Source organism: Berghia stephanieae, chromosome 6 (genome assembly GCF_034508935.2).
Source record: "Berghia stephanieae isolate SIO BIC M18660-M18661 chromosome 6, UCSD_Bste_1.3, whole genome shotgun sequence".
Lineage (NCBI taxonomy): Eukaryota > Metazoa > Mollusca > Gastropoda > Nudibranchia > Aeolidiidae > Berghia > Berghia stephanieae.
Genome location: NC_088365.1, coordinates 32,043,841 through 32,055,625, shown reverse-complemented (window position 1 = coordinate 32,055,625; position 11,785 = coordinate 32,043,841). Strand labels below are relative to the sequence as shown.

Below are 11,785 nucleotides of genomic sequence, written 5' to 3'. Positions count from 1 at the left end.
TTTTAATATTTGAAACAAAATTTATTCGATGACATTCATTCACTTAACACCAAAAGTGTTGTCATATTTTATTTCAATATAACAATAACAACTGTCTCTAAATGTTAGAGGAAATAGTGAATGCTTCGCTATGTAATCGGTGTCCAAAGTGTCTTTGTGAATCTTGGTCAATTAATGACAAAATATGTTCATCGCCATAGTTCGGATCTCTACCACACACAACGTGACATCCATCACAACGGCTCTTTTCCCCCTTTTTTATGAACACAAGTGCATAATTAAATATAAATCACATTTTACATTCATGCGACGTAGAATTGCAGATAGGATGGAAACTGAAGCTTGAGACAATCGTGCATTGTTAAAAGGGCTAAAATTGGTACGTTAGTGTCACACCTGTAAAAGTTTGGGATGACACAGGCATTTACTGTTAATCAATATGGCAATAATGAAGACTTTGATTGTGATTTAGCATGGATAATAACATATTTAATTTATGTCATTCCCTCATGTTCAATAGCGGCAATTCTAAGGACTTTCGATTTCCATCCAAACGTACAGAATAACTCTCTGCAAAGCTCTGAAGAACATCCACACCCAGAGTTTGTGATTTATGCCGACGTCCTCACAAGATAGTACAGAGACGACTTTGATGACCGCCATGTTGTGACGTAGAATTTGATTTCCCTTTCCCATGAGTCCCTGCTGCAGCATGCACAGCCTCAATGACAGCTTTAGCCGCAGCGTCCAAGTCCCCAGTATGAACAGCAAGAGCAGCATTTGCTGTCGTCCTGGCCGCTGTCACCTGTTCAAAAATTATGAATATAATTTTCACCCTTGTAAATCATTTCTTTGTTGCGTACTATTTTAATTTTTAGTTTTGAATCTAGACGTTGCAAACATTTCAATGTATTCTTCATCGCGGTACCCTTTGCTTGGACCTGGATTGGACTTTTAGGTAATGGCAAAATGGGCACTTTGATCGATCGCTCCTGGAATCTTCTGTTCCCTATATGAACCAGTCCAATTTAACTTTTTATTTTTGTGCTTTAACTTCAGATCTAAATCTAAAACCTTTCCCTGATCATCTTCCTTTTTAGTTGCGCTGAAATGACCTAAAAGTGTCTCAACCCCCCCCCCCCCCTTTTTTCAAAAAAACAAACAAAAACAACAAAACAAAAACAAAAACAAACAAACAAAAACCCAACAACAAACAAAACAAACAAACAAACAAAACCAACAAAAACAATTCAAAAACCCATTCCTGGGTGGGGATCCTGACCTCCCATAGCGGGCAGGGAGGTACATACTGTGTCTTCTATCCCCTTATATCTGTTTTCCAATTTGCTTTCTGTCTTTGTCTTGGAATGAGATTACTTGTTTTTTTTCCTAGCCCTCGTCGGAGGGAAACAGTCAAATGCATAGTTATTATTTTGGGTGATGATATTTTTTTCCCCTTTAAATCATCTTAATTGATCTTTATACAGAGCATTCATTATCCACTAAATGTGCTCAAAGCGCTTTACAAGGGGTCCCTGGTCAACAGCAATATTTAACATGTAGGACGGGACATGACGCCTGCTAGGCGATATTACAATTTTTCGGACAGAGACAACGCTGTTAACGGCCAGGTACTCATTTTACACCTGAGTACGGTGAGAGAATGTGAGTAAAGAGCCTCTTCCAAGGACTCAACTATGCGCCGAGCGCGAGGCTCGAACCCAGGACCTTCCGATCCGAAAGCGAGTGTCATACCACTAGACCACATCTCTGTTATGTATTATTATATTTGTTATTTTTAATGTATAATTTCAGTGTTTTCCTCTTAGTAGGATTTTGTGCATGTGTCCGGTGATCTCAAACTAAGTACATTGGTGGTATGCTCTTGGATTCTAAATCTGATCCCTATTTGTTCCCAGTTCCTCTTTGTCTTACTTTCTCTTGGGTGCTTTAATTGTAATTCTAGAACTTTTTACTATCCCATTTTCTTCCTTTTTACTGGCGCTGATATGACCTTTATGTGTTGCAAGCGCCGTAAAACCCTTAAAAACAAACAACAAAAACCCATTCCTGGAGCACTACTAATGAACGACAACTCGCTTTTCACTTTGGGTTGTCGTCCTCTTGTGTTATAATGTAACTTTTGGGAAGTTAACGAAGGCTACGATCTAACCCAATCGTACCCCCAGCTTTAGGGTTTAGCTTGTACTGGTAAAGAGTAAAGAGCCTTGTTTATTCAGAGCTAGTATGACTAAGCTAATGCATATTTTAAAGTGATTCACTTCCGCGGTTGCGAGCTCATTTAGTTTAAAGAGACAAAGTTGCTTATTTTCTGAACGCAAAGATTTCTTTTACCTGAGCGTCAGTGTGTGGACCTTGTAAATTTTGAGATTTGATGGCAACGAAGTCAGCCACAGCCAGAGCTAGAGTACAAGACACAAACTGACTGGCCAACTCTGACGCTTGTTTCTTCAACTGCTCTTTTGTTAAAGACACGTGTGCTGTGCTGGGATCTCCAGTCGTCCTCTGGGATGTGTCGTTATCGGGTACAGAAACTGTAGCAGGAGTGGATGGGATGGAACTTGCGGAGCTGGAATCATTTTCTGTGATAAAAGAAGCATTTTCTATGTAAGTTTGTTGCGACCCAGGGTCTTCTAAAAATATTCTCTCTCTCTCTCTCTCTCTCTCTCTCTCTCTCTCTCTCTCTCTCTCTCTCTCTCTCTCTCTCTCTCTCTCTCTCTTCCCCACTACCTCTCTCTCTCTCTCTCTCTCTCTCTCTCTCTCTCTCTCTCTCTCTCTCTCGCTCTCCCCTTTTTTTGGAGAAGGGGGGGGGGGGGGGGGGGGGGGGGGGAGGAGGAGGAGGAGGAAAAAGTGTACTAGAATAGTGGGAAGAACTTAAAATCATTAATTGCTGTGAATATTATGTATATATTTTTAAAAGGCACCTCTGTTTATCAGAAATGCATTGGTGAACACATTGTTTATCTAAGATTTGAATTGCATACATATATATATATATGTGTGTGTGTGTGTGTGTGTGTGTGTGTGTGTGTGTTTACCACGAGAAAAAAATCGGTATAATTGCAACTTCATTTCTTTCTTACCCTTCTTGGTCTCCCCTTCCTCCACCTCCATTTTCCACTTCACTTCTACGCCCTGAGGAAAACAATATAAAACTTTGAACGAAGCGTGAACGAATTCATATATTTCTGAAGTTTAATTAGTGATACAGGAGTAATCGGCGAATATGTTAAAGCTATAATTAGAAGGGAAAAAAAACACAAAAATCATTTGCTATCCTTGATTCTGTGTGGAGATCAACAACTATATCAAATGCACAAAGCACCACGTATTTAAATCAAATGTCGGGTCTGTTTTACAATAATGATTGAGCTTTTATATAACGCAATATCCACTAAATGTGCTCGAAGCGCTTTACAATGTGTCCCTGGCCAACAGCAACATTTAACATTTAGTACGGGACATGACGCCTGTAAGGCGATGTTACAATTTTTTTTCGGACAGAGACAACGCTGTTAACGTCCAGGTACTCATTTTACACCTGGGTACGGTGAGAGAATGGGAGTAAATAGTCTTCTCAGTGACTCAACTATGCGCTGAGCGAGTCTCGAACCCAGGACCTTCCGATCCGAAAGCGAGTGTCACACCACTAGACCACATAGCCGCAATAAAAGGATCCGAGACGACGAGATTAACGAAAACAATGAAAAAAGTTCAGGCCTTCGAAAAATATTTCCGCAAAATCCTACATATCAAATGGCAAGACACACTCTTAGTAGAGAGCAGGTCAAGAAAATTTCTTGATCCAACTAAAAACTCTGAAACATGCTTGAGGAAGATACTGAGGATTTTCTGGCCAAAAACCATCCCAATCAGCGACCCGATGAAGAGAACAGTGTTAGAGCCTGTATCTCTTCTTGTGAATGGAAGTTGGAAGTGGACTGGCATGTCCTCCGAATGAACTATGATTCTATGCCAAGGGTCGCCCTTAGATGGACCCCGCAGGGAATGAGGAGAGGGAGACCACTGGAGATGTGGAGAAGGACCCTGGGGCGTGACATGAAGATCCAAAAGTGGACGTGGGGATAGATGCCAAAGATGGCAACAGGCCGTGATGGTTGGAGATTTACTCTGTCGCCTAGAGGTTAAGTAAGGAAGGAAACTTTGAGACGGAAGGGCAGCAATATGTATAACCCATCAATTGCTTGACTTGAACCCACACGGATTCCAAAACAGACATAAAGACCTTAGACATGTACACTTCATTAATTTGTATATTGTATTGTCAGAGCGGAAAGCTAAATTTAAACATTCTTGCTTACTAAAAGAAACCAGTTCCGTATTTTGTTTTAAAATGCCATATTTACAAATTTTGACGAAACTGAGTCACTGATAATGTCTTACAGAAAAAAAGAAGCAAAAAACCCAAAGCATATCCAACAATCTGGGCCTGGTAAGGATATTGAGATAACGTTGTTAATGTCAATATATTATAAGAATTAGGTACATATTGAACAAAAATGAGTATAATAGCTTAAAAGTAGAACAGAATATTTAACAAGGAAAGTATTGGGCTAAAATACTCTCCAGCAAACAACAAAAACAGTCACACTGTTGGCTGAAGACGAGTTTTGATAGTAAGGTCCTTTAACCCTCTTCTAACCAACCATAGGAAAATTGTCACATTCGTTACTGTGAAACCAGGACTTTTATCATTCAGATTTCTTTTGTAAATGACACAATTTAAAGAAAAATGTTTTATTATAGCTATAAAAACGTGACACTGTGTTGTAGAGTTCATTTTGCTGATCAATATTATTCATAGAATGTACGTTTTGTTTTTCTGTTTGAGTAAGAAAAAACTATTTTAGTGTCGGGTTAGTGTGACATTTTGGAGAAAATTCTGAAAATGGCTGGTAAGGAAAGGGTTAACTTAAAACACCAGTCATGCCAGTGGAAGAAATGGAAAGTGATCGTATGTACCCTGTTCTTCCTGGAAGACTTCTGATGACGGAGTGGTCGCTTCTTGCGATTTTGCAGTCGGTCATTTGACTGATGGCAACCGACAGATATGTTGAGTTCTTTGGCTTTCTCTATGACCAGTTGTAACCATTCACGTGGTGTCCACACTGAGTCATCTGGGAGAGGAAAGAAGATAAGAAACGTAGACAATAAAAGCGGCCAATTTTATAGACCTTTATCATGATTAACTACTTAAAGTAATACAATAATATGATTAACTCTCTCTTTACCACCATTTTTCATGTATTTTCCCCGAAACGTCTTACCCATCCAAAACAAAACTGCTTTTTTTTTAAAGGCATAACTGCTATACATAACTTTGTTCAGCAAAACAAGCTGTACTACATAGCATTGAGTTCTGATAACTATAATTTAAAAAGTTCTTCAAATTTTGTGCTGACAAAAGAAATCTAAATGAGAAAAATGTTGATTGTATCGTCAAGAGCAAAAAGACAATAAATGAATAAATAAACTTAAAGTAAGCAAGGCATTTCTTTCTTTGTGAAGTGGAAAATAACAATTCATACTTCCATTTATCGTCAAGTAATGCTTTATACTTGAGTCAAGTTAGGTAAAAACCTTATCTGGGGTATAACAATAAGGTATGGTATCAGGTCGCAGTTAATATTTCTTGGCTTTATCATAAAATATCGCATTCACCGTATTGCGTGTTAACTACTCCTAACCATCACTCCTCCCTTTTACAATCTTTTATATTAAAAAAAAAAAGTTTATCAGTTAATTTTTTCTGTGTATATGTTTAATCCATATGACGTCTTAAAACGTAAAAAAAATTTTGACAGTTGGCCTTAGAGAATTTTTTACAATCGTGTTTAAAATAGCATACCTTCAAATGGAAATAACACACTGAGATTAACTTGGTATTCCATCATTCCTTCTGATAAAGTCAGGTGACCTCCAAACCGCCATGTTGTCAGACATTTGGTCAATGAAGTTTCGATTTCAGTCCCTGCTATTCTATTTACGAAAAACACCGACCCAAATAATGACAGTCTTGTCTGAAATAAAACATCAAACGCCATAAATAAATAAAAAAATGTATGTAAAGACATACAACCCACCGCTTCAAAAAGAGATTAAGTCAGTATTGCTTGATTTTACATTGTTGTAATGGAATTTTACATTGGTTTGAGATGTATTTGCATAAATCTAAAATATCTCCTAAACCATCAAGTTATTTAGTCAAAGTTACTATTGTCTTCTTCTTCTTCTTCTTCTTCTTCTTCTTCTTCTTCTTCTTCTTCTTCTTCTTCTTCTTCTTCTTCTTCTTCTTCGTTCCTCTGATGGACATCTATGGCTGCAGTCCGATATCTGGTATGAAGTCTGTGGTCCGCTTTAGGTCCTCAGCCTCACCATAGAGCTTTGTGTTGAGTGTTGTAGGGGTGACCCAGTGGTTTGAACGTTGCACGTTGTATAATGGGCAATCCATAAGCACATGTAAAGTGGTTTCATGGTCGGTTCCACATGGGCAATAGGGGGTTGTTCCAATACCTAGCTTTGTAAACATGTGTCCTCTTAGTCCTGTTCGGAGGCGGAATAGGGTGACTTGGCTACTTCGCTGAATGGCATGGATTGGATCCTGCTTGTTGTGTTCCAGGTGTGTGTCATTCCTTTCTTTGTCTATTTTTAGCTTTATTATTTTCTTTTGCTGATGATAAGTGATTGACGACTTCGGTTGTTCCTTTTGGGCTCCTTCTTTGGCCAGTTAATCGGCAATTTCATTTCCATACATACCTACATGACTTGGAATCCACTGCAGCACAATTTTTCCTGTTTTATCAGATAAGCCCTCAAGGGCCTCCACAGTGTGTGCGGCTTCAGAGTCCTGGTGATTTTCAATAGACCGGAGAGCATCATCAGAGTCGGTCAAGTAAACCACATTTTTCCCGTATATTCTGTGATCTCTGGGTAGTTCTTTTGTTGCATTGAGGATGGCTTTTTCTTCAGTTTTAGTACTTGTGCACATTGAACCCACTGATACAGATATTTTTGTTTCTGTTTTATCTGTCCAGTGTATGAGTGCACCAGCACCTCCATTCATGAGGGGGCCGGAAACTGAGCCATCTGTATAAACTCTTATCCAGTTGGTCATTGGGTATTTTTTATCAATCATCTTTAGGAGTTGAGCATTGTCATTATTGCTTCGAATGTTTTTCTTGTTGATGGTTATGAATTTTTGTTTCTTTTTCCACGGTGGTGGTTTGAGATTTGGGACATTGATTTGGGCAATATCTTCCTTTGGTGTCACTTTATATTTGCTCTCTAGTTTTTGTCCCAAGGCGATGAAGTTTTCCCTTTTGAGTCGATTCTCTTTCTTTTCCATTGTACTTGGATGCAGTGTTGGGATTCCATGAATTTTATCTTTGAGAATTGTGTCATTATTTTTTAATTTCGTTGTTCTTTGAGAGGTTTTATTCCTGTGTGGGTTTCCATCTTGTGAATTGGTGTTGTTTTCATTGCTCCAGTGATCACGCGTAGGCATTGGTTTTGGACTTTTTCAGCCTTTTGAAATTGAGCCTGTGAGCACGTTCCCCACGCCGATATGGCATAGTCTATTGCAGGTCTTACATATCCAAGATATGTCTTCTTCAGGACGTTTGAGTTTGCTCCCCATTGCGTTCCAGCAAGTTTTCGGCGAAGCTGCATTCTCTTGTACCCTTTCTGTTGACTTTCATCTATTTGATGTTTCCAAGTGAGTCGAGGGTCAAATTTCACTCCTAGATACTTAGGCATAAGGTCTTCTCTCAGAATCTTTCCATCCAAAGTTAATCGCATAGATTGCTTTTTGGTTGATAAGCTGAATGTTGTGTATGTGGTTTTATCAGCATTTACTCTCATACCCCAGTCTTTTGTCCATTTGCTCAAAGCATCAAGAGTCATCTGTATCCTGGCCTTTGCAGTACCAATATTTATTTCAGTGCATATCAGTGCAAGGTTATTCTAAAACGTCAGACCTTATATTTTTCGTATAATATCTAAATATACATACTTGAAAAACGAGCCCAGGCAATTGCCAGGAGATGAAGTCCATGGTAGCCTTAGCCACGGTTGCCAGATGAACCCACAGCACTTGAACCATCTTTTCCCTGGGTTCTGTGTCATCTGCGTTAACACGACAAGCCACGTGGATGGCGTTCTTGACGCTTTCCATACAAATGATGACCTGACATTGGAGCAGATATAATCGATTACAACTTTGCCTTTTTGCATGATAACTTCATTTGTGACCGACCGCGTCAATCTGATATAATAGGCTTTTAACGAAATCGGGCCGATCGAGACGCCGAACGCCGAACCCGAACGGATCTAGCCTTCTCACGTGACCATGAACGAGATCTGGAGTGAAGGCTCTCAAGCGAAATGCAACATCGGATCTAAGGTCACGTAATAGAGAGCTGTTTAAGCTGACAAGAAACGGAGAAGGAAGGAATGGAGACTACCTCAGGCCTCACCCTACCGTGTGTTAGGGGAGGGACAAGGTCAGTGTCATTCAATAGTAGTGCATGTGGCGCTGGTACTTGGATGGTGGAAATGGTTGGGGAGTGGGGGGGGGGGGGGCTAGTGGCAATCCGCATGGGATGTATACATTAACTTTAATAATATAGGCAATAGATGACCAGGGATGTATATTGTTTGTATATGTTTGTGTGTGTGTGTGTGTGTGTGTGTGCGTGTGTGTGTGAAAGGGATTACACAAAAACGCCTTTCTCTGTAGCTTCCAAATGATTATGAATACGATAAATTTGAAAACCACATTGTTTGAATCAGGTTGCAAAAAGGAGAACATTTATCCTTGTTTCACAAAAATAGGCTTAGAAATAACTTTTTTCTAGCAGATTGAATTTGGAAAAAATATTGCTCAATTTTTTTAATTTAATGATAGTTTCTTTATTTTCCGGTCGATTATGCTTGATTTATATCTCATTTTTCAATTCTCAACGCGACGAGCACACTGATGTATCTCGTGTGATTCAAAAGCATTTAAAACACTAATTGCGTTGTTAAAAATTTATTTTTTTTTTATATAAAAAAAATAAAAATATATATATATACGCAACTATTACATACAAGACCTCGCAGTCGAGTCGGCAGGGATTTGGGTTACACAACCACTATTTACCCATCGGTCAGCGGTACTCTTTGATGTATACAACACTCAGCGCCTTTACGCAAAGCCGCCTGTCCATAAATCAAGAGATGATCTCCTAACTGTTCACAAGCGAGCTGTCAAACGAGCAATCGATGATTGGATAAGAATCTCAAGATCTCATATAATAAGGTAAGTTTTGGAGAGGTGATATCCCCCCACCCTCCATCGGACAGAACTTTCATTGCGTTATATCATATAAGCTCCGCCTCATCTTTCTATTCCGGAGTGACGAGATTAGACGAGAGGACGCGAGAAAAAATTAATCACGTGTTCGGTCAGTCGATCGGTCGGGCTGCTTCGGCGTCTAACTATAACTTGGTAATGTCGGAATTAACCAGATATATTTAAAATATCGTTTATTCAAAATAAACAGAAATAGAAAATTTAAGGTTTTTGTCGTACAAGAAACTAAACTCATACTCCTTAAATTATGCAAGATGAGCTTAAAATTTTATTTTAAGTATCCGGTTGATGCTGACATAATATTTACTGTTAGATATTTTATTGACACCTAAGTTTAAAAAACCGTACAATGGTAACTGGTGAGGTTTACGTAAGAATGTAAGCAAGATAGTGTCATCATTATTAGGATCTGTCTTGTCGTCATTGCTATATGAAGTGCATTGTTGCTTTTATTAAATGAAATGGTCAAGAAAAATATTGAGAATACGATGGCAATAGCATGTAAGTAAGGAGAGAATTTTTTAATGGACAGAGGCAGAGAAAGTTAAGTGTGGTGGTGATGGGAGGGGGGGGGGAGTGAAATTGGATAGGTTATGTCTTAAGGAGAGGGGAAAAGACCGATTCGCAGTGGCACCAGGATGGACTCCAGGGGGAAAGAGAGTGACAGGAAGGCCCGAAACAACATGACGTAAAGGTGGGAAAGGAGAAGAATGAAAACAATGTTCGAGGAGAATATTGATAAGATGGCAACAGCATGTAAGTACTGAGAGAATTTTGGAATGGACAAAGACAGAGAAATTTAGTGTGGTGGTGAGGAGGAATAGGTGAAATTAGATAGGGCATGTCTTGAGGAGAGAGGAAAAGACCCATTCGCAGTGGCACCAGGATGGACTCCAGAGGGAAAGAGAGGGAAACGAAGGCCCAAAAACAACAAGGCGTGAGATGGTGGTAAAGGAAAGGAATGAAACTGGTTGGCATTCCTGACAGAGGGCCAAGACAGTAGCCAAGGACTGGATGAAATGGAAGCGCCTCCTGTCGATGATAGGTAAGGTTGCTTATTTTTTATTTTTTTTAACAGGTTTTGTGTGGGTTTTTTTTTAATATGCCAAGAAACAACCACAAAACAACAACAACAACAAAATATGGCGGGTACAAATAGAACTCTGATTCTACTCAGGTGTAAGGGACAGCAGCAGACAAGGAAAGATAATTCCGCGTTGTTTACCGTTCTTCGAAAATTCTACTAATATTGCCATGAAGTCTTACGTCTTCAAACTTGATTAGAATTCCCTCGTCCCAGATATGGATGTAGTCACAGATAGATTGGAATAAGGTTTTGGTGTGTGCCAGGCTCCTTCTAACTATGCTGGAAGGCAGACAGGGGACGCCAGCCATTCGCCACGTGACTTGAATGTCATCCTTGAACGGCTTTGATGTCCAGTTGAGTTGCTGAGGAGGTGAAAAACGATTTGTACCGATGTCCATATACTCGTCATGATGATGATGATGACAATGATGACGACATTGATGATGATGATGATGATGATGATAATAATAGTATTATTATCATCATCATCATTAATATTATTATTATTATTATTATTATTATTATTATTATTATTATTATTATTATTATTATTATTATTATTTGTTGTTGTGTTGTTGTGTTGTTTTTGTTATTATTGTTATTGTTATTATTATTATTATTATTATTATTATTATTATTATATTATTATTATTATTTATTATATTATTATTGCAAGAAATGCCCGGATTACTATCTGCGGAATAGAGATTAATGGAGTATTCAATAACCGAGAATTTCAAAGATAATGTTCTTATATCACGAGGCGCACTCTCACTTAAATCACGTTTCGTTTGTATTCCGCTAAGATTTTTTGTTTTGTCATCTTATAATATGGAACATGCCGAACGACACGTTCTGTTACAAAATCCTCTGGTCAACGAAAACATTACAAAATCTAAAGTGGACGCAAAAATATGCCCGCGCATGCCCGACAAAAAAACAAAACAACACCATACAGGGCTAAAAAAAAACCCCATCTATAATCGGAAAGAATTTTGTTTTGTCGCCTGAAAGGGAAAGTATCAATCGTCTGGTACCTTTGAATAGGATATGTATATATATATATATATATATATATATATATATATATATATATATATATATATATATATATATATATATAATTTTAATATTGACCACAATGTTTGAGTCAGTCCACATCGATGTTTCAGGCCTAAGCAGCCATCGTCAGGACTGTGTGTTACATGAGTTTGGTTTGTTGACTGTTGATGTTTGTTGAAGTGGTTCCGGTTTGTAGTTGATTAATAAGAACTTCCGGCTATGTGGACACGTATTGTACA

The 11,785-nt window shown here is 38.5% G+C and overlaps 1 protein-coding gene across 1 annotated transcript in view; it reads right to left on the bottom strand.

Annotated features, from left to right (window-relative positions):
* Positions 1–11,785, bottom strand: part of LOC144975675 (uncharacterized) — a 25,695-nt gene continuing 13,910 nt past the window's right edge. Inside the window, exons 11-17 of the mRNA XM_078919866.1 lie at positions 10,664–10,846; positions 8,054–8,227; positions 5,891–6,062; positions 5,005–5,159; positions 3,105–3,156; positions 2,356–2,603; positions 1–805 (exon numbers count right to left, since the gene is read on the bottom strand). Coding sequence (XP_078775992.1) covers positions 626–805; positions 2,356–2,603; positions 3,105–3,156; positions 5,005–5,159; positions 5,891–6,062; positions 8,054–8,227; positions 10,664–10,846 — 1,164 coding nt within the window. The 3' untranslated portion in view covers positions 1–625. The remainder of the gene's footprint in view (positions 806–2,355; positions 2,604–3,104; positions 3,157–5,004; positions 5,160–5,890; positions 6,063–8,053; positions 8,228–10,663; positions 10,847–11,785) is intronic.